At 36.4% G+C, this 21,282-nt stretch overlaps 2 protein-coding genes across 7 annotated transcripts; one reads left to right on the forward strand and one right to left on the reverse strand.

Annotated features, from left to right (window-relative positions):
• Window positions 1-233: 233 nt before the first annotated feature.
• Window positions 234-7,021, reverse strand: LOC110103422 (kinesin-like protein KIN-14R). 6 transcript variants are annotated; one of them, XM_028698165.1, is made up of 17 exons: window positions 6,670-7,021; window positions 6,453-6,584; window positions 5,711-6,291; window positions 5,464-5,632; window positions 5,283-5,356; window positions 4,981-5,197; window positions 4,835-4,911; window positions 4,659-4,758; window positions 4,440-4,547; window positions 4,193-4,369; window positions 3,820-4,105; window positions 3,442-3,603; window positions 3,149-3,364; window positions 3,021-3,058; window positions 2,774-2,937; window positions 2,482-2,607; window positions 234-1,090 (listed from the first exon to the last, which is right to left on the reverse strand). In XM_028698165.1, exons 2-17 carry the CDS (start codon window positions 6,511-6,513, stop codon window positions 317-319), a joined length of 3,330 nt encoding a protein of 1,109 aa, XP_028553998.1. In that variant the 5' UTR covers window positions 6,514-6,584; window positions 6,670-7,021; the 3' UTR covers window positions 234-316. The 6 variants fall into 6 exon arrangements, with proteins under 6 accessions (XP_028553998.1, XP_028553997.1, XP_028553995.1 ...); XM_028698164.1 differs by having other exon boundaries at window positions 5,283-5,353; window positions 5,711-6,297; XM_028698162.1 differs by having other exon boundaries at window positions 5,711-6,297.
• Window positions 7,022-12,160: 5,139 nt separating this feature from the next.
• On the forward strand, window positions 12,161-13,307 carry LOC110103418 (transcription termination factor MTEF1, chloroplastic). The gene has a single exon (XM_020832132.2). It carries the CDS (start codon window positions 12,234-12,236, stop codon window positions 13,155-13,157), a length of 924 nt encoding a protein of 307 aa, XP_020687791.1. The 5' UTR covers window positions 12,161-12,233; the 3' UTR covers window positions 13,158-13,307.
• The last annotated feature ends 7,975 nt before the right edge of the window (window positions 13,308-21,282 follow it).

Consider the following 21,282-nt stretch of genomic DNA (forward strand, 5'->3'; position numbering starts at 1 on the left):
TCCACATGAATCAAAGATTATTAGAATCAAGAGATCATATAAAGAAAGTGCGATTATGGCGACACAATTTACGTATAAAACACGTATAGTAAACTATGTAGATACATTTTCTAAGGTGGTGAGAGTTATTTCAATAATTAACCAAAATTATAGCCACTTAATGTTTGTTGCTTTACAAAGATTAGTTGTCCAAAAGCAAGAAGTGAAAACAGATATTAAGATGTTTCCCTAAGTGCAGGAAACATGGATTTGTTTTTTAAAGGAAAAGAAAGCCTAATAAAGTTGAGTTCAAGTATGATCCAAGAGTTAAACAAAATCAAAATGCATTCCTACTTGTTCCAAGATTCCAACCTCTTTCCTTTTCCTTCTGTTGGCGCTTCAGCTGTGGTATTTTGTCAGTCTTTTTAGCATCACTTCCTGGTACTCTCCTTGTCCTCCAGCCTCTGTTGCCAATAGAAACTCTCAGTTTCTCTCCAGTAGCATGTCCTCTGCTACTTGACTGTGGTAATGGTGACCTGATGATGAGCTTCTTTTGGAGGCTTCTTCTCTGTATACTATTTTTCTTATTACTTCTTTTTCCTCCTTGACTACAGCTTCTTCCTTCAGAAAGAGTATCCTTTGCTGTATCCATTATAGGTAAAGGAAATTGTGGTAGTAAGTATGCCAATGCTGCTGCTTTCGCCACTGGAGGCGGAATGAGAGAATCGCGGCGGTTAGTTGGAGTCATCGAAATACGACGTATTGCATTCTCCAGAGAAAGCCTGTTGGCTTTTCTTGGAATTATTTCTTCAGCTAGCTCAGGCTTGTTCTCCTTATCTCTAATCGGATTGAGAAATTTGAGGGTGACAGAAACTGAAGAGGGGTAGTTGCTGTTCTCTGCGATTGGTTTAAGGTTGCCTCTTTGATCTGCAGGACTACTTTGATTCCTTTCCATAAGAGGCCTACTTGCTGATTGAGGAGAGTCAGAACATAAAGGAGTATTTAGTTCAAACAGTTTTTGCTGTTGCTGATGATTCTCCGCTATTTTGGAGTCAACATGCTGCCTTGCCAGTTTCCTTTCAATCAAAAGTTGTGATTCCAACTCCTTTATCTGCTCATAATTTGAAGTAAAATGTCAAAAAAATTTCTGCCTACTGAAATTTAGGAACCATGAATGGGCGATCAAGAATTTCAAGCAAAAGCAATCTATATCAACATATTTAGGGGAAACCCAACATCATCAACGTCATAAAGATTAACAAAGTAAGCTATAAAAAACAGAACTAATACTAGGAAACCAAGTCTGAGAAGATTTGAGATAGATTATAGCTCCGTTTCTTAAAGTAGTTTTCTAGTAGAAAAAAATTAATTTTTTTACTAAAAAGTTGCTTTAAATAGTAAGAAAGCTGTCCCAAACGAAACCTATATCTGATAGTCTATCCTGTTAACTTGTTTCAGGACCACGTTGTAAGAAATTACAACAATCGTGCTCATTCTTTCATGCATAAACCAATTTAGCATGAAAGAGAGGATAATTCAGCTAATTTAAATGTATTCAGTTGAAGTAACGAGTGATCAGAGGACAAGCTGTCTTTTATTGATAACAAGAGTGTGCTACATATTGATTCTATAGCATCCATCTTCAGAATCAAGGATAAAAAACCTAGCATAACTTTCCTATTTAGATGCTGTTTTAATATAAGACGGTAGTGAGGCCTGCAATGCTTTATGGTGCCGAATGTTGGCCATTAAAAGAGAAGCATAATACTAAGTTAAGTGTGACAGAGATGAGAATGCTCAGGTGAATGAGTGGCTTTGCCCTTAGAGATAGGATACGAAATGAGCATATACGTGTAAAGGTTGGAGTAGCTCCAGTAGAAGATAAGATTAGAGAGAGTCGCCTTAGATGGTTTGGTCACATAAAAAGGCGGCCTTCTGATGATCCGGTTAGGAAAGTAGATGTATTAGATTTGACTTGTGTTAAGAAAGGTAGGGGTAGACCTAAAAAGACTTAGCTAGAAAATATTAGGAATGATCTTTCTTTATTAGATTTACACGAGAATTTGACTTTTAATAGGACACAATGGAGAAAAAAGATTCATGTAACCGACCCCACGTAGTGGGATAAAGGCTTGATGTTGTTGTTGTTCTTGTTGTAGATGCTGTTTTAATATAGGCCTTAATTCTCTCACGGTTCCTTTTCATAATCAAATCATGATATAAAAACAGTCATTTTAATGCGACAATTACTAGAAAAGAAACAAAGATCACTAACAAGAAGCATAATAGCTTGCGGAAGAGTATGCCAATAATGTACATTTTGCATGCTAGATAAAATGAAGAAAAATATTGTAATAAGATTAAGGCCTCATTTGGGACTGCTTTCTTCCTACTTCTTAAAACAACTTTTTAATATAAAAATTAAAATTTTTGTATTAGAATGCTGTTTTAAGAAGTAAAAAGAAAGCCGCCCCAAACGAAGCCTAAGTCATGCGTGCTTACTTTCTCCTGAAGATTCCTATTGAGGAGATCTTTTGCTTTATTCTTTGATTCTACAGAACAAATCATCTCTTCCATGCTCTTTATCTGCAATTCTTTGTTCCTGATCTCCTGCTTGGCCTTCTCAAACTGGGACACAAAGTTGGAAATGAATTAAAATTAGAAAAAAAAAAGAATTAAAATAAGAAAAACATTGCCATGCATTTTTACTAATTGTTTTTGTATATTATATTGTGATAATTCAAATCACTCAAAATAGGACATTGTTATCTTCCTTCTGAAAGAAGTATCATACCATCTGTTTATTTTTGAAAAGTTCACCTCCATCAAATTGCTTCTTGGCTAGGCCAAGTTCAATTCCCCTAACCCTACTTGCAAAATTCAAGGAACATAGACTCTCACCCACATCATTTTCGCTTGGACTAATCTGCACAAACATCAAAGTCTTCGAATCGCCACCTACATTACTCGTTCCAAGTAATCTTAAGGTTGAGATAAACGTAACATATGAGAAGAAAAAAGAGTTAAAGAAAAAAAAGTACCAAGAGAGTCTTGTAGTAAATGGGTCAATTTCGAGTTCCTACATGTTCAAATAGGTATCACAACTCAGAATATATTGAATATACTGATCAAGTAGTTAAGTTACATTTAAAAGGCCCCAGCTACCAACCTGAAGGGAACATGGGGACTTTTGGTTGCAAGAGCAGATATCACATCACCCAATGCGGAGAGGGATTTATTAATGCTTTGTGCTTCCTTCAGACGCTCTCCTTGAGCATCAGTTTTTGTTATCCTCTCACTTCCAGCAAGGTCAATGAGCCACAATTTACTTCTCGTGCACTCGCCATTCATCAAATTCTCACCTCTAACCAGCACACAGTGGATGCTAATGAAAAGAATGAGTAGAATTTTAGAAAAGAAATCTCCAACATTATGTGAATGAAACTTGTATAGAAAACTGACCAGTGTGATCTGCTGCTATGTTCATTTGCATTGGTGGATCCAACAGATCTCGCTTTACTGCCTGTCTGTAAAACCTCCCATGCTTCTATAGTGTTATTAACACGAGCTTCAACCAGACCAGGAACATGATGTACTCCTTCTGAAGCTGTTCGAACTTCCAGCCTACAGATTTGTAATACAATTTAGAAAGGATGCATTAAGAGATTAAGGCTTCTTTCAGGATGGCTTTCTTACTGCTTCTTAAAGCAGCTTTCTACTATAAAAATTAAAATTTTTGTACTAAAAAGCTACTTTAAGAAGAAACAAGAAAGCCATCCCAAACCAAACCTAAATCGCTAACATGTATATAATATACTAAAAATTAGATGTGCTAGGTACCTTTTTGCAGCAACTCCAGGTTGATATCCTGATAAGAGCAAATCATGTATTTGTTCATTATACACCTCTAGAACACTTACGGTTATATCGTACCGGACTAAACCTTGTCTTTCCCTGACAACTCGAAACAGCTCCTCAAGGGTCCTAAAGTTCACTCCACGAGCTCCTTCTGTTCCTTCCATGGTAAATGTTTTGCCAGTTCCAGTCTGCCCGTAAGCAAATATGCATACATTGTACCCATCCAACACCGATGTTGCAAGATGTGAAGTTTTTTCAAAAACCTTTACTGATCAAAAGAAAACTCTAATTTTAGGTTAATAGTTGCACATGCTGCCTATAAAAATCTAAAAAAGAAAGATTTTTATTCAAATACCTTGATCTTCTTCAGGAACAAAGACTGCATCAAACTTAAAAACCTTCTTTGGTGCTCCATTGGTTTTCACAAGAAGCTCACCATCTTTTGCAGATTCAAAATCTATAGCCATATCTTCTCCTCTAGATATTTCTTCTAAACTAAGAGGCCGACAACGACAAAAAACTCTTATGTTTCCTGCAGCATAATGGGTCTTTGAATAAGTTCAAAGATTATGCACTCTTATGTTTTCTAAAATTTGACCAACCTTTCAGTTCAACCATTTTGTTGTACAGGTTCTTCCGTTCCTTGGACTCTTCAATGAACCGCAACTTTAGATCATTATATTTTCTTTCAAGATTACTGTGATTATCCACTGTCAAAAAGTAATAAAGTTACTTTAATCATTGCAAAAGAATAAAGGAATTAAACCTAACTATAAAAAACTGGAGCATAGAGATGAAGCAGCAAATATATGTACACGTACTCAAAGGTAAAACAGAGCTCATCCTGCCAATCATATCTGCAAAACAATTTTTAAATTCTAACGCTTCTTCTTTTATCTTGGAATGTTCTTGCTTCATCAACTGTCAAGCTCAAATATGCAGAATTAGAATATGATGGAATTAAACGCAGCGACAGGAGGAGATTTATACCGAGTACCTTAAATTTCTCCCATAGATCTCCTACACATAGACACCATCTGCCTTTATCCTTGACCTGTCCTTCCACGGCAAAAGCTGAGAAGAAACAATGTATTGATTAATAACATTCCATTTAGGAGGCATATTGTAGTATAGGTTTGATACCTAAGGAGCCAACATGCAGAGATTTCCGCATAAGTTCCATCTGAAGTTCCCGTAGCGATGCCCATGCCTCATGGCATTCTTGGCTTTTGAGTTCATTCTCGCATTTAGCAGCTTTCAGAGTTTTTCTCATTTCTATTTGTTCCTTAATGAGCAAATCATATTTTCGCTTCCATTTCCTATGGTCATGACCGTTGTCCTGCAGAATTTGATGAGTAGGCTGAGAAAATAAGTAATTTAACCATATGGAGGTCCAACAAGTTCCTATTATATCAATGAAATCAAAATAATACAACTAGACCAACCAGGTTTAAAATTTCTTCATTTCTTTCATCTAAGAATGTGAGGTCACCTCTACGCTTCTGAACATTCTCACCTGCTAATCAAATTCAACATATTTCAATTAAATTAGTACTGATATATGTTACGTTATAGATACTAAGAAAAATTAGCCTACTGAAAGAAAATTGATAATAGAAAACTAACCAGCAGGAACATCCCTTCTTATTGAAATACCACATACTATAGGTTTTCCAACAAGCCCTTTGAACTTTATTGACAAACCCTCCCGTCCAACAACTGAAGCTTCTAAATTAGATAGTATCAGAGGATGATTTGGACCAACCTTTGAATATATGTCAATGCCAGAGACAGCCTGCAAAAATTCTGACTTTCAAATGAAGAGCACAATGTTATAGACAAAAGAGAGAAGATTCTACCAGAACTTTCTCACCTTCTCTTCCTGAATATAAACATCAAAAACTCTTATTCCTGAGGGCCCGTTTGTAAACACAATCTCTGCAAGATGAAGATCAACAAGGTAATCCCCCTCTTCCAAGTTAGGGAATTCATAAGAGAAGTCTCCAAACCGAGCAGAATGGTATAATGCATACTCTCTGTCATCCCAGGCTTGAACATCATCTGTTCTTATTATGTCTCCACCTGTGTAGAAATTATCCTGTTCAAAAGTTTTGCCGTTGTAAGCAACAGAACCATCTACTCCTCCAGCATTTAAGGACAAAATACTCCTCTCGGCCTCCGGACTCTGTGGACACTTGAGAGAAACTTCCGAACTGCTTATTCCTTCAGGCAAATTTTCTTCTGGAGATTTTTCTTGCTTTTCTGTAGCTAATCCCACACGGTTCTTCAAGCCACGCTCTTCAGCGAAGAGCTCGACGGGTGAGATTTCAATGTTCTTCCTTTTCCTGATATAATCGGGAGTTTCTTGGATCTTCTCACAGGGAACATCTGGCGAACAGCTGGCGGGCATGGTGAGGTCTGAAAATGTCACCGAGAACCCTCGCTTACTGCAGCCTGGAGCTTCATACGCGAAAAGACCAGATTATGCAATGAATTAATTTCACAGTTCCACTTGGGGAATTGCAAAGAAAAGAATGTTAGATCCCATGATATTTCTGCAAGATAAACGCACGGTTCACAGGCATGCTATTCTTTGAGTAAACAAATAAAATTACCATTTGAATCCGCCATTTTCGCATTCTTCTCTCTGTCTCGTCCCAGAGAAGAACATTCCATATTCAATAAGGCTTCAACACGAAAAATCAATCATCACCACTCCATCTTCAAAAGTATCGAAGTTCACAGACCTGAAGGGAAACTAAGATGAAAAATATACAATATTGGCAACATCTTTTGAAGAAATATAAAGAAAGAAATGTTGGACACGCTCACCTGCTTCTCTTATTCGATTGATTCTTCTCAGCGCAAGGCGTCGCCGCTCAAAGAAAATAAGCTTGCCGCCAGAGGTTTTCAACTGATTCAGATAAGAAGACCGTGGAGGGAGGAATGTTTGAAAGAAATGAGCCAGGAGGACAAAAAGTAGGCTGCTGCGTTTATCTTTACTGAGAAAATTCAACTTCGCAAGAAAGTGCTCCGAGAGAGAGAGATGAAGATCGGTTGAGAAGCGACGACCGTTGGGATTTCGAATTTTCGAAAGAAAAGCCCTCCATATATGGAGCAGCAGTAAAAAAGGAAAAGGGCTGGATTTGCGGATTCGTAACGGGCTCACCTCATCAGCGATAGTCCGTCGATATGTAGACCGTCGGATCACTTACCTTAACTTGAGCACCTGATTTTTAGAGCAGAATGGGACGCGTGGCGAACTGCTGGTAGGACCTTGAAATATTTAGTCCAATTAAGATAAATTGGTTGAGAGCTTAGGCTTCCAACTAAGAGGTCCAAGATTCAAGTCTATGTGTATGTGTTGTGTGTGTGAGTTTGCCTTAATTGGCCTAAATGTCCCACAAAAAAAAAAAAAAAAAGATAAATTTTTACAAAGAATGTAAAAAAAAAAAAACTCCAACTCAAGATTTTTTGGTTGATTGCCAAAGCTCCCAACTAGGGGTGCAAACAAGTTGAGTTGAGCTCGAGTCAGGGGTTGTTCGAATCGAGCTCAACTGTCAAATAACGAGCTCGAGCTCGAACTCAAGCTCGTCACACTATAAACGAGCTCGAGCCGCTCATGAGCCTTGCGGGATTTTTTAAATATTTAAATTTTTATTAAATGTTTTAAACAATCATTATTAATTTTAATCATTAAATTTTAATTTATTTTTATATTATTAAATATTTTAAACATTTATTTTTATTTTTTAAATATTTAAATTTAATAAATAAAATAAAATTATTTTAAAAATATTAATAATTATTCTAACTGGCTCTTAAGCTCATGAGTCGAGCCTCATTAAGCTCGAACTCGAGCTCGTTTACTAGACAAGCTTAAGTTCGAGCTCGATTTGTGAGCTCGATAAGCTCGGCTCACTTACACCCTCCTCCCAACCAACATATCAATGTGAGCTGCGTGATTCTCGGCAATGTAATTACTGTAAATTTCAAGGCTTTCAAGCTCTTTCCGTATTTCTTGTAATATCTATTAATTTCAGTATATTTTTGAAGAGTTATAGTGTTGGATTCAAATATATCAATAAATTATATTTTAATAACATACTTTCAAATAAAATAAGAAAAGAATAAAAAATAAGAGAGTGAAAGGAATTTTAGAATTAGAAATTTTGAGATTTTATTAAATGAGATATAGTAAAGAAAATAGTGTCTTTAGCTCTAATCATGATCCTCTATTTATAAATTTAGGATGCCTAAATATGAATTGGCTATACAAAGGCTGCCTAAATATGAAAGATTATAAGAAGTTATGTTGGATAATTATAAATGATTTTCAATCAAGCCTTGAGTGAGTTATATGCTTAGTTTTTAATTTGATCGTTGATTGAGCCTTGAGTGAAAGATATGCTAAGCCAATAATTTGATTAAGCCTTGAGTGTGTTATATGATTTCATCTTTATTTGAGGAGCTTTTAGCTTGTTTTGAGAAACTTGTTGACTTGTCTAGAGGAAGCTACTAATTTGATTGAATTCATGAACTTGATTATAATAAGTCATCTATTAGGTTGGAGGAAGCTATTGATTTTAGTAGGGGAAGTCATTGTCTCGGCTAGGGAAAGTCGTCGACTTGGCTTGGGGAAGTCGCTAACTTAGCTGGGGAAGTTGCCAATTTGGGTGAGTGCACCATGAACATAGCAAGGTCATTATAATAAACTTGAAATGAGTTGACTTAGTTTTTTAAAGCTTTTGTTATATTTGAATGCACATCTAGTTCTTTGATTCTCTTATATATTTGACAGATTATCATAAAATGCTGATTTGATGGAGCTCTGTATCGTCACTGGCCTTAGGTGTTGCATGTTGATCCCATAGTTACTCCAAAACAAAGACTTCAATGTCGCGATGGTTGTGTTAACATGCTCTGACAGTCAACATACCTTCAAAATATGATCCACTACAACAGAGTCCATACTTCGTCCATGTTTGGTCTAGGCGGAAAAACGTTCCTATCTGATATATATATATATGTGTGTGTGTGTGTGTGTGTACTTGCACTGTTCATATATATATATATATATGTGTGTGTGTGTGTGTGTGTACTTGCACTGTTCATATAGGGAAGATCATAGAGAATGTTTAAGTTGCTACGGTTTCTTCGTTTTCTATTTCCCTGTTTTCTCTGTCTTTGATTTCTCACATTCCTCTTAGCAGCTTTGATTTCATGGCATCAGTGCATCTGTAAGCCTCACGGCTCTTCTTCGTGATTGCCTTTCTTTATTTCCATGGAATTAGGAAATTCCTCTCCAGCCGAGAGCATCACTAATGCTTCTCAGCTTGTTGGCACTGCTACAATCCCGCCCCAGTTGAAGTTCTTAATGTCTAATATCATTGTATTTTAGTTTCACCATTTTTTTTCCTAATTTTTGGGCTCTGATAAAATTCCTTAAGAGATTAGCATTTAACACAACAAGTAGGGATTTTAGGATCATCAGATGTCCGTTTTGCAAACTAATTTCATCATAATTTATTTAACACAACAAGTAGGGATTTTAGGATCATCAGATGTCCGTTTTGCAAACTAATTTCATCATAATTTTTTTTTAAAAAAAGTTATTTTATGAATATTTTTCTATAATTTTTAAAATACCTAAAAGAATTTATATAAATTTATACTCAAAATTTATTATAATAATAATATATTATAATTATATTTAAAAATTCTAAATCCGTAATGGATTTATTAAATGGCTTAAATCCCACTTTCCCTTTCTATTTTGTGCAACAGAAACGTTTGGGGAATTCAAGAGAAAAAGAGAGAGAAGGAGAGAGAAAAGCTTGATTTTGGCGATCTTAAAGTGATTTTTGTTCATGGGACCATTTGGGAAATTTGCTCATCTCAAGGTAGGTTACATTTTACTTATTTAAGATTTCAATAATATTGTGTTTTTAATATTTTTTCAATCAAATTTGTATTTTTGTTACTGAAAAATGAGAGTAACTTTATTTTGGTAAAAATTTTACTGCGTAATTTTTTATATGTTATTACGAACATTTTGAGTATATTTTGAAATTTTTTTGTCGGGTAATTTTGAAAAAGAACTAATTTTTATCTACGCATAAATTTATTTTGACATCTAAAAATAATGCTTAAGTTCAATTAAAGCTTCAGAATTATGTTTTACATAATCTCTGATAATTTGGTTAACTTGAAAATTATGTTTTTTTGCTCAGTCGTATTTTTGTTGTCTACCATTACAATCTTTTGGCAATTTCTGAATTGAGCCCAATTATGCTTTAATTAATGAAATACATTAAAAAATATGTTAAGAAGTGTTGTTATGTGATGCCGGCGCCAGTGGGCGAAAGAGATGGTATTCTGTTATGCCGGAATTAGTGGGCGACCGAGGTGAGATTATGTTACTTAAGTGTTGTTATACCGGAGCCAATGGAATATGGAGGTAGGAATTTGTTATGAAGTGTTTGATTATAATTCAATTCATTTTAGTACTTATTTAATTACATTTAATTTCAGTATATGATTTACCACAAAATTCTCAATTCTTTTGGTTTTATTTATTGATTTTTATTTTAGATTATGATAGCCCATTGAGCCGTGTTAGCTCATCCTTGCTTTTGCTTTTGTTTTCAGGCCGGGGGAAGAGTAATTTGGATAGCAGGTTCTGATCTGTGTTGTATGTATATTTCGATTAGTTTTGATTTTTGCAGGCTTAGCTTTTATTTTTATTATGCTCTCTATGGTCAAGCGATGTAATAGAGATAAATTTTAGATTGTATAAGTTTTGGATGATATATAAAAAATTATGTTGAGATTAAGTAATTTTTGCTTTATATTATATTATGTAGCAGCTCTGTGTAATATATAAATTGAAAGTTTTATTTCAGTACTTATCTAGCCAGATGTTGGGGTTAATCTTGTCATAATCGTACACGATATAACTAATGCAATTTCGGATCATATCAGATTAGCTTGTGACACTATTGCCCTCTCAACAAAACCTTTGGTCTCAATGACAAAAGCATCACCAACCATCAAATCATCTGTGTTTGGATCAAACTTACCCTTTCCTAACATCCTCTATCAAATAATCCTAGTTCAGGTCAAACTCAAATTTTATTAATTAATAATTATTATATCATAAATTATAATAAATATAAAATATTTATATTAAGTTCACTATTTTTTAATCAAACATTAACTAATTTTTTGATGAGCTTATTTATGAGCATTGTATCGAATAAGAATTGAGGTTCATGTCAGAGTTTTAAATTATGTTGTTCATAAACATAAAAGAGTTGGAATAGTTATTTAAGTATTGAGTATTCAAAAAAATATTCAATTATTTTTTTCTTACTTAATTGAACGATGACAAGCAAGCTTTACATTTGCGGCCTATAAAAGAGTGGGAAAAAAAAAAAACTATAGTGATCATATAGTAGTCATCTATGAGCAAATCTCCCCGGAACCTCGCCGTCGCCTGCTGCCGCGTGCCGCTGCATGCTACCGCGGTGCCGCCGTCGCCCGATGCCGAGTTCCATGCCGCGCGGGTCGGGTCGGGTCAACCCGGCAACCCGCCGGGTCGGGTCCGGGTTCGGATTTTCGACCCGTTTCTCTACCCGGGTCGGGTTAGGGTCGACCCGTTTTCCACCCGGGTCAGTTCGGGTTCGACCCGAACCCGACCCGTGACCCGAAATTTTTTATAAGATGATGTCATTAATTTATGCTTGAGAATATTTTTAATATTCAATGAAAATTCTATGCTCGCAAATTTTATACAAAATTCATTATAAATTATAAACCTCTATGCAAAATTGAAAAATCATTACAATAAAAAAATCACAATGTATTATATTTTAAATCTTATACAGAGGCATATTATTATATTTTTCTTCTTTAATGATATGTTTTAAACTCATATAAAACAATTAAAAAAATTAAGTTATATTTAATTTATTCCAAAATTAAGCTTCAGCGCCTGAATAATCTTATGAGGCACGAGAAAGGAAGAGAAAATAAGTAAAATTTTTTTAGGAGATTGTGCGAGAATTCACATTCAAAAAATAAATATAGGCTGCTCTGAAGGAAAAATTATTAGGTGCGGAATGCACATCGTTCGCACAAATATTGAGTACCTAACGGTATCGAGTATGAGTACAACTAGATACTCAATACTTGTGTGAACGATTCTCCTCATCCGTACTCCGCACCTAATAATCTCTCGCTCTGAAGGCAACAACCATGAAGGGGACAAAATCTGCTAACATAAATATTTAGATGGCAAAAACATCAGCAATTTTAAAACCATCAACCAGAGCAAATTAAGAAAATGGGCTCATAATCTATTAATATTCCCAAACTTCCTCATAATCCGCACCATGCCCTCTCTACACTGTCTCTGCTTCGCCACTCCCACCTCTCCAGCCCCCAAAAATGGCGGCATCAACCTCAATACCCAATCCCCACCCAATATTGCCATCAAACCCTCATCTCTCAACCCCTCCAAAACTCTCCCTCAACACTCCCCTGATCTCCTCCTTCATCTTCCCAACCTCTCATCGGATGCGAGGGAGAAGATCCTTAGCCTGGAAATCATGGGCATCGATTCAAGCCGCGCTCTGGCCCTACATCCTAATCTCCGCGCCGCCTCCCCTGATTCCATCCACTCCGTTATCTCTTTCCTCCTCTCCAAAGGCATTCACCACAAGGACCTCGGCCGGATTATTGGCATGTGCCCTAGAGTTCTTACATCAAGCATCGGCAAAGATCTAGTCCCAGTCTTCAAATTTCTTTCCCGAGACCTTAAGGTCCCTGATCCCGATCTTCGCCGTGTCATAAAAAAATGCCCCAGGTTTCTGATCTCCGATGTCCGAGACCAGCTCCGGCCGGCGCTTATTTATCTGCAGAGGCTAGGGTTTAAGGATGTCACTGCGCTTGCTTTCCATGACCCGGTGCTGCTTGTTTCCAGCGTGGAGAATACTCTTATGCCCAAATTGCAGCATCTAATGGGGCTTGGTCTTTCGAGGGAGGAGGCTGTAGGGATGGTACTGAGGTGCCCTAGTTTGTTTACTTTTAGTATTGAGAATAATTTTAAGCCAAAGTATGACTATTTTGTAAATGAGATGGGGGGAGGGTTGGAGGAGCTCAAGGAGTTTCCTCAGTACTTTGCTTTTAGTTTGGAGAAGAGGATAAAGCTGAGGCATCGGGAGATGGTAGAGTTGGGGCTGAGGCTGCCATTGTCTTCAATGTTGAAGAGTACTGATAATGAGTTCAAGGAGTTGCTGGTGCAGAGAGGTAGGTAGGAATGTTTGTTGCTCCCTTTTACTTCCCGTGTTGATTGAATAAGATATTATTTTTAAGGCCTTCAGAAGATGTCCTAGTTTATTAGTAGGTTTACTTATTGATTGTTAATGATGGAAATTTTGAATAATGGCTTAATTATTTTATTAGTATATTCAGAAAATATAGAATTGCACAAGCTTAAAAAAGATGGGTTCTTCATTTGCAAATGTAGCAAAAACTTTTAGTGATAAAATGAATAAATAAATAGGAGGCTAAAATAGAAAATAAACTAATTTATAATAATTATGCATTTATTCCTCTACATACTCCCTTAAATGGACCTACAATTGGAGAGTTTAATATTGAAACTCAATATACATAATTGAGTGCACAAAAGTTGTTTGAAATTGTACAATTGGGTATTGAGGCATTTTTTCGTTTGTGAGGCGAGGCGTAAGCCTCAAAATCTAAAATTGTATAAAGTAAAAAAAAAGTGATTTTTTATATAATACCCAAATAATATGTTAAATGATGACATATTAGCTTTTTATTGAATTATGAAGTACCAAATTTACACACATATGAAACAAAAAATTGCAAAAGATGTAAAGCGGTTTGTAATAAATTATATGAAATAGAATTGAAATCCAAATATTATAGGAGAAAAATAACATAAAATATATGAATTGCATAAATGTATCATATAACATCATGTTTAACTCTAAATTTTTTCTTTCTCTGTTTCCTACTCATCTACATTTAATTAATAAAAAGTTTAAATAATTGACAACAACTCAGAAATCATTTGTATTGTCATTATTAAGGGGATTTTTATTTGAGTCATCATAACAAATTGGTCTCTTCACTGACTCATCCTGTAGGGTCCAATGCCTCTCAATCTATTTATTCTTCATTTATTTCAGTCATCTTCTTTTTTTTTATAAATGTTTATCATCAACATAAAGATAAGAGTAATACTCCAAAATTTTTAGAGGAGATGGTGGTGACATGCAGATTTCAAGTGATCCCCATCGGCGGCTACGACGGTGGTGGCTACGGCAAAGACAGTGGGCTGAAGGTCGAGGTAATTGAGAGGAAGTTGTTGTGACTTAATAGTGCAAGAAGACGTGGTGTTTTTGAGGCTTTTGTATAGAACTTAGCTAAATTTTAAATAAAAAACATACATAAATAGAGCAAAGCATACGCCTCATGCTAGTGAGGCGAGACGCTTCTCAAGGCGGGCCTCAACCAAGATGAGACGTAAGTCTCATAAAAAAAGTTTGAAGCGTAAGCCTCGAGGCATTTTTCATTGAAATTACGCTGAGGTGAGCCTTATATTGCGCAATTTTAAACAATGTGGTTGGACCGTTAGAGAATTCGTTAGTTGATTCTCACATGATAAATGGGCTTCACATGAAGGACATTATTTTAGGATATTTCCCCAATACAATAGTATTTATATCCACATAATTTATTTGTGAGTGAAAGACAAGACTTACAAAATAGGTGTGGCACCCATTTTGTCATAATAAATTTTTGGGGTCTAAGGAAGGTGGATGCCAAGTTCAATGTATAATGAGCACACCTATCCAACTCAATAGTTGTGGTGGTAATAGAGTAGAAATCAACCTTTTGTGGAAGAATGGACTACGATACTGCATTTCTTGGTACTTTATCTTAGCTAAGATATACATTGTGGGCACTTGTAAAGCTGAACTTATTTTTGTTGTCAGCCTAGTTGGCATCAAAGAATGCATGAGCTTGAAGTGATTAGTTATGATGAAGAAGAATGCTACGATCCATATTGCTATAAAGAAAGAATATTAGTCATTTTGCTGCAATCTAGTGTCCGGAAGTGGGGTGGTGCATAAGATGAGAGAAATTATTAATCGTGAATACTATGTATGGGCATGCAAATGCTAAATACTATAGACTATCCATAAGAACTCTATAAATTGTTGGATTAGTGAGCTCATAACCAGATTAAGCAGTAAGTGTTGGTGAGCTAACAAACAATATAGCCATAAGAGCGGCATTTGCCATCTTCTTGTTGGAAAAGAAATTATGTATGCATTGAATGCTATAACAAGAAAAGTTCATAAGGATGTAGAACAACTTTCAAGTAAAGAGAATAGTTTATTGGCCCAAGATCCTTGATATAGAATTGTTAGGCAAGAGAATTGACAAAGCATTGTGCAATAGTGCCAAATTTATCTATGATAAAGATGTTGTCCACTAGGAGATGTGTATCACTAGTTTTGGGAATAAAGAAAAATGAGTCAGCCAAAGAGTTAGTGAAGTTGAAGAAACTAGAAAAAATCTTAGCTTGTGATATGAAGCATGATTTGCTTGCTTGAGGCTATGTCAGTTAAGTCTATGTCAATGAGTAATGTGGGTTGGTCCATGAAGGCATCCTTAGAAAGATTTCTTTAAAGACAGATAATATTGACATAAAATTAATGCAGAGATCACCATCGATTGATAGCTATGCTGAAAATTAGCCATACATTGTCATACTTGACAACTAGAAGGAATGTGTTATCATAGTTAACTCTTGATCACTGATGAAAACCTTTAGTCATCAATCGAGTTCTATACATATTAATAAAGCAATCAGGGTTATGTTTGATATGAAGAATCTTTGTGCACTAGATCAAATATTAAGTAGAAGTTGGGGAAATAAGTTCTCATGTTTCATTTTGACTGAGAGTATCATATTCATCCAGTATGGTCTAATGGCTGTTATAATCTTTGTGTGATTGGGTCATTGTGGTGAGTTCAAGGTTATGTGATTGATTTTATTTAGTTGTGAGGGTGAGTTTTTGAATTGATTTGTGATGATTATTTTTGGCTTGGATTAGGGGTGTCAATACTTGACTTGACCCGGACACGACCAGAAAAATTCTGGGTTTGGGTCAACATGTTTGACGAGTCGGGTTTGGGTTCGAGATTCTGACCCGTTTCTAAAGTCGGGTCGGATTCGGGTTGACCCGGGAACCTAAAATAAACCCGAATGACCCGAAAACTGGAAATCCTCTACCGTGCTAGATCCCGGCTCTACCGTGTCCACTAGCCTGACCAACGCACCGCACTGGCTTCGATGAGTTCTATCCGCACTAGCTTCACCATCGTTCGCTACTTTGATCGCTGTCACCTGCGGCCTGTCGCTAGCATTCTATTTGCAGTTGCACACTGGCTTCGCCTTTTTCACGTCCATTCAATCCGTCGTCAGCTGAGTCCATTCGATCCGTCATCCTCTTCTGGTCAGCCCGTCGCAAGTCCATTCGATTCATCGCCCGTGTCCAGTCAACCCTTTGCCCGCGCCCATTTGATTTGCTATCGCGGGTTGGGTCTGGGTTGGAAAACATGACCCGTTTGCAAAACTGGGTTAGGTTAGGGTCAACCCATTTGGACTCGGGTCAATTCGAGTTGGACTCGAACCCGACCTGTTGACCCGTTTTGACAACCCTGCCTTGAATGATCATTTTGTGGTGTTGTTGAGGATAAGGATAAGGATTTGGTGTTTTTGTTGTTGTGAAAGAGGGTCTCATGTTTATTGTGGTTGTAGGTGTGGGGGATTTTTGTGTGATTTGCTTGGGGTGAAGGTTGTCAGGTGGTGCTACGAAGGGTTTCATTGTGGATGATGTGTATGAAGGGATTCTTGAAGGAAAGATCATGGTGAGAGGACTCCACGAAGAGATTGTTGGTTGTTAGATGGGAAAGTATATACAAAGGAAAGGACAAACTTAACCAATTGTACTTGATGGGAGACTTAAATTTTGGATGGGGTGCTATTGAGGTAAGCCAACGATTAAGAATTTGTTTCCCCTACTTGAGATAGACACTTCGAGTGAGAGAGTAGATGAGAAAGACATAGGATTTGGCTTGAGATTCAAGTTTATTTGTGTTGCTATGGCAAAGACATCAATAGTAAAGGCAGTTGAATGCACAAGGTTTGACATAATTAGGAGGTGAGCCAAAGAGCTATTCTTATGGAGAAGAGACATAAATTGTAGGGAAGGGGGAAACAATTTATGAGGTTGACTATCACATTGAAAGCATGAGTTCAGTAGAAAGTTGGAATGGATGCATAAGATATGAGAGAAATCAACTTTCAAACTATGTTGATGACATTGTTCGGAGCATTTATTTTATTCAAGTGTGTGTGGCGAACTAGGGAGATGAGAGATGCTATTGGTGAATTGAAAGGTGTCCAATCATTGATCACTATTGTTAGAGTATGATGTAATGTTTTTGTGATCAAAATATTTTCCCACAAAATTATTGAAATTTATAAAGGCATCCTAAACATGAAATTTATACTTAAGTGGATAATATCCAATTTATCTAGTATGGTGATTGACAAAAATGATATGGTATTTGAAACAATCATGGGATTATACATGTGAGCCCCACATCTGTGATGTTTTTGTGATCAAAATATTTTCCTTCTAAATCTTCGAAGTTGATATATACATTATAAATATGAGATATTTTTTACTCAAGTGGATGGTATCGGATTTATTTGGTATGAAGATAAACAAAACTGGTATAGTGTTTGAAGCAATCATAAGATTGTACATGTGAGGTACACATATATGACAATATTATTTTAAGAGGCTTATAAGGTGTATTTTTGGAGAGAGAAAATAGAATTATGTCTTTTATTCTACCGACACACATTATATAGTAGAGAGTTGGGGACATCTAATGTTGATTAAATGGGGAGAAAGTTTGTTACAAATTTGCCAGATGGACTACACTATAATCCACTTTATTGATGTGACCTTTGCACTTGAGAGAAAGCAACAAGTGGAGGTGTTGGACTAAAGAGATTAGCCATTCATACATATTATTTTTAGTTTGCCCTATTAAAGGAGCCGCACTATATGTAGACCACACATGAAACAAACTTCACTCATTTCCGTTCTTGTTGACTTACTAAGGAAACCTAGCCTCTTTCATTCCCATCAACCTTGGCCAAAATTCTGTTTCATAGGAAGTCATCTTTAAGGGTGACTCTTCCCGATTGGCTCCTTTATCTCTGGTGATTCCTCTTGGAGGGGACTTGCTCAATTTCCCAAGAGTTGGTTAGCTCTTTGCTGACTTTGTACACCTAGCATAATAGTTTATCATTTTATCTGTGTTTCACGACTCTAGGTGTCGGCAACTTAGATGCTAGTTGTTGGCGTGCAAGCTCCTGAAATAATTTAAATTTAACACTAAATTTATCGTTGTCTCATATGGTGCACCCACATTCACCAAATGGGCCTTAGTGCTTTGTTTTGTCTTCTTCCGCCCTTTGTTAAATTGGCTACTTCATACAATGATGTAAAGTGTAAACTTTAGCTCCGACTTATAGGTATGACACTCACATACTTGATGTTTTAAGTTCACCTCCTAATCTCCTCCCAAGCCTTTTAAGTTTGAATATGGGACTTATGCTTCTTGCACTTACTATTCTCTGAATTTATGTTTCCCTTACCATAAGTTCACCAAAGATGCATAAAGGAGCAATTTTGAAAGTAAAGTATCTGCCCTAGGATATCCTCAAACTTATGTGATTGGTCTAACCACCATGGCCTTTTTCATTCTTTCTTCTTGGGTGTGCCTTTCCTGACCTTATCTTTACATCATCAAGTCCGGAACTAAGAGGGCCTCCACCAATCACTGTGAGACTATGCGGAGGGTTGGCCATCTTACAGGGGCCCTCTAGGGTTATTTGATGGTTCCTCTATGAGATTTCACTTAGAGAGTGACTTTTGTCCAAACTTAGGAATTTAAAGAACCTGACCCGAAAGTTATCACATGTTTTTCTTAGCATTTATCCGTTTAGAGCATTCATTGTCAAGTTTTATGTATCACTCATAGATGAAGTCGCCTTGATCTATCCACTCGGATTACTGGCAAATCCAGGGATGAACATTTAGGACTTCTCGCAAATGCACCATTTTGAGCATTGAATCCCAGACTCTCTAGAACTGACTTTATACATGCTCGTGCCTTAGGTGATATGCCATCCAGTGCTATTAAACTACTGGATAATGATAGTTCATTAGTGCTATTAAACTACTGGATAATGATAGTTCATTAGTATAATTTATCACCTCACGTGCAGTTTGGGCCGGCTTAGCAGACACACCTCCCTTGTGCGTATTGGGTGTCACTTTTGGCTTGTCAAGTTAACAGGCCTTCTCCATTTGAGATGGCTGTCAGCGTTTCTTTTTATGAATAGTTATGCTGATTTAGAGGGTAAATTAAAATAGGGTTTAAAATCATTGTGCTAGACATTAGCTATATATTTGTGGTGTTTAAATGCCTATAAAACGAATGAGGCCAGATTTCGTTTGATAAACAAGCATTAGATTATTTCGTTACCTTGTACCAAAACCTGATGTAATGTGTCTTTTCTAGGCTTCTAAATTCTTAAAATTCCAACTTTTCTAAGTCACCAAATTATATATTTAACTGATGACAATTAGGATATATGTCCTAAATTTGGCATATTATATATATATATAAAAAAAAAAACTGATGACAATTAGGAAATGATGCTGGCAGAAAGATATAGAAATTTGTGGGATTCATTCATAGGAAATTTTCCCACATTCCTCCGAGTCACCCTATGCCATTTAACTTAAATCATCTGATTTCAATCACTTTACCTTCCTAATCACATAAGCTTAGTTTTGATTTTGAGAATTATAGACCGGTCCCTCTTGGACCGGACCAGGGGTTGGGCTGGCTCACGTGCTACAGCAGGCCTCAGCCTGCTGGTCCGTAGGAGCCAAATCCCGCCCCCTTGGGGTGGGGTCCACTGCCTAGGGAAGAGAAAGAGGGAGCTGTTTAGTCCTTTTGCGTTATTTTTATGAACAGTAGTTTTGTATTAGGGTTAGGGCATGTTGATTGTGGCTGATTTTTTGTTTTGGGTGCTTGACATTTTTGGGTTCTGGCGGCGTCTAGAGAATTGGGAGAGATAGATCATCCCGTTGAATAGAGGATCACTTATATCTTGGTATTTTTCTGTTCCTTTCATCAAATAATACAAAATATCTACTGTTTTTTTGTTTTGCTTGGAGTATTGTGGAGATTTCTCGCTGAGATTTTCTAAGATTGATAATGTTCGCTTGAAAACTACAAGCGTGTGTTTCCTATCACATTGTAATAATGTGCCAATGAAATAACATTTTTATTCAATGTAATAATTATTTATCTATAATGTTTGTAAAAAAATGTCTACAGTATGCTACAGGAAATTTTCTTTGGACTGCTGTATTAGAGGGGTCTCAGTGGGTAATATTTGTGACGTTTTCTAAGTTGATTTTCACTTTTATTGCTTTCCTAGCATTAGCTGAAGATTTACTGTTTTCATATGTACAATTCTGATGTTTTGGACATTCAAGTATGTTCTTAATATAAATCTTCTACAAATAGCTAAAAAGAAATAAAAGTTATGTTCTCGTTCACATTTTTTCTGTAAAAGTAACGTTAGTCTAGTTTGTAAACAAGAAGAGTAAAACAAGCTACCGAAGGCCATTATGGCGGATTTGATATCATAGCTTGAGGTATTGTGTTGTTTACAGGCCACGGTATCCTTGCCACTTCTTCTTGCATCCTCTGTTTTTCTGCTTTGGAATCACACTTGCATTTTTTCTTCGAATGTGAATACCTTTGCTATTCTCAAAGATTTATTACGTGGGTTGGATGAGCTGTACCGAATCTATATCAGCCTCTCAACACTATTGAGGAATTGGATGTTTGCAAACCAATGAAAAGCTTCTATTTCTTAACTTCTTGTGCAATCATTTATTTTGTCTGGAGAGCTAGAAACGACAAATTGTTTGGAAACTTTTTCGATTGTCATGCCACGATCATTGCCAAAATCAAACGTTTTGTCACTTTTAAATCATCTAAATGGAAGAACTTCCCCCCAATTTCTCATCCGCTACTTTGAGCTGTTCTTGCCGATTTGCAGTGCTTTCTACTCTCTCTGTGAATTGGATTTGTGTTTTCATGCTGGATGTGGAAGTTCTTCCCTGTTGCCTGGGGATTATATCTAAGGTCTTTGATGTTTCCTCGTTTTGTGATAGTTGGCTGGTTGCACTCTGATGTTTGATGTTGCCGGGGTTTTTTTGAAGGACTATG

Source organism: Dendrobium catenatum, unplaced genomic scaffold (genome assembly GCF_001605985.2).
Source record: "Dendrobium catenatum unplaced genomic scaffold, ASM160598v2 fragScaff_scaffold_1056, whole genome shotgun sequence".
NCBI lineage: Eukaryota > Viridiplantae > Streptophyta > Magnoliopsida > Asparagales > Orchidaceae > Dendrobium > Dendrobium catenatum.

Excerpts from the sequence above, each read along its gene's own strand:
- LOC110103418 (XM_020832132.2), top strand. The coding sequence starts at position 12,234 with ATGCCCTCTCTACACTGTCTCTGCTTCGCCACTCCCACCTCTCCAGCC.
- LOC110103422 (XM_028698162.1), bottom strand. The coding sequence starts at position 6,513 with ATGGAATGTTCTTCTCTGGGACGAGACAGAGAGAAGAATGCGAAAATG. Across the intron at positions 4,548-4,658 it reads GAGCTCTGTTTTACCTTTGA|TGGATAATCACAGTAATCTT; the intron begins GTACGTGTACAT and ends ACTTTTTGACAG. Across the intron at positions 2,608-2,773 it reads TTTTCAAAAATAAACAGATG|TTTGAGAAGGCCAAGCAGGA; the intron begins GTATGATACTTC and ends TTTGTGTCCCAG.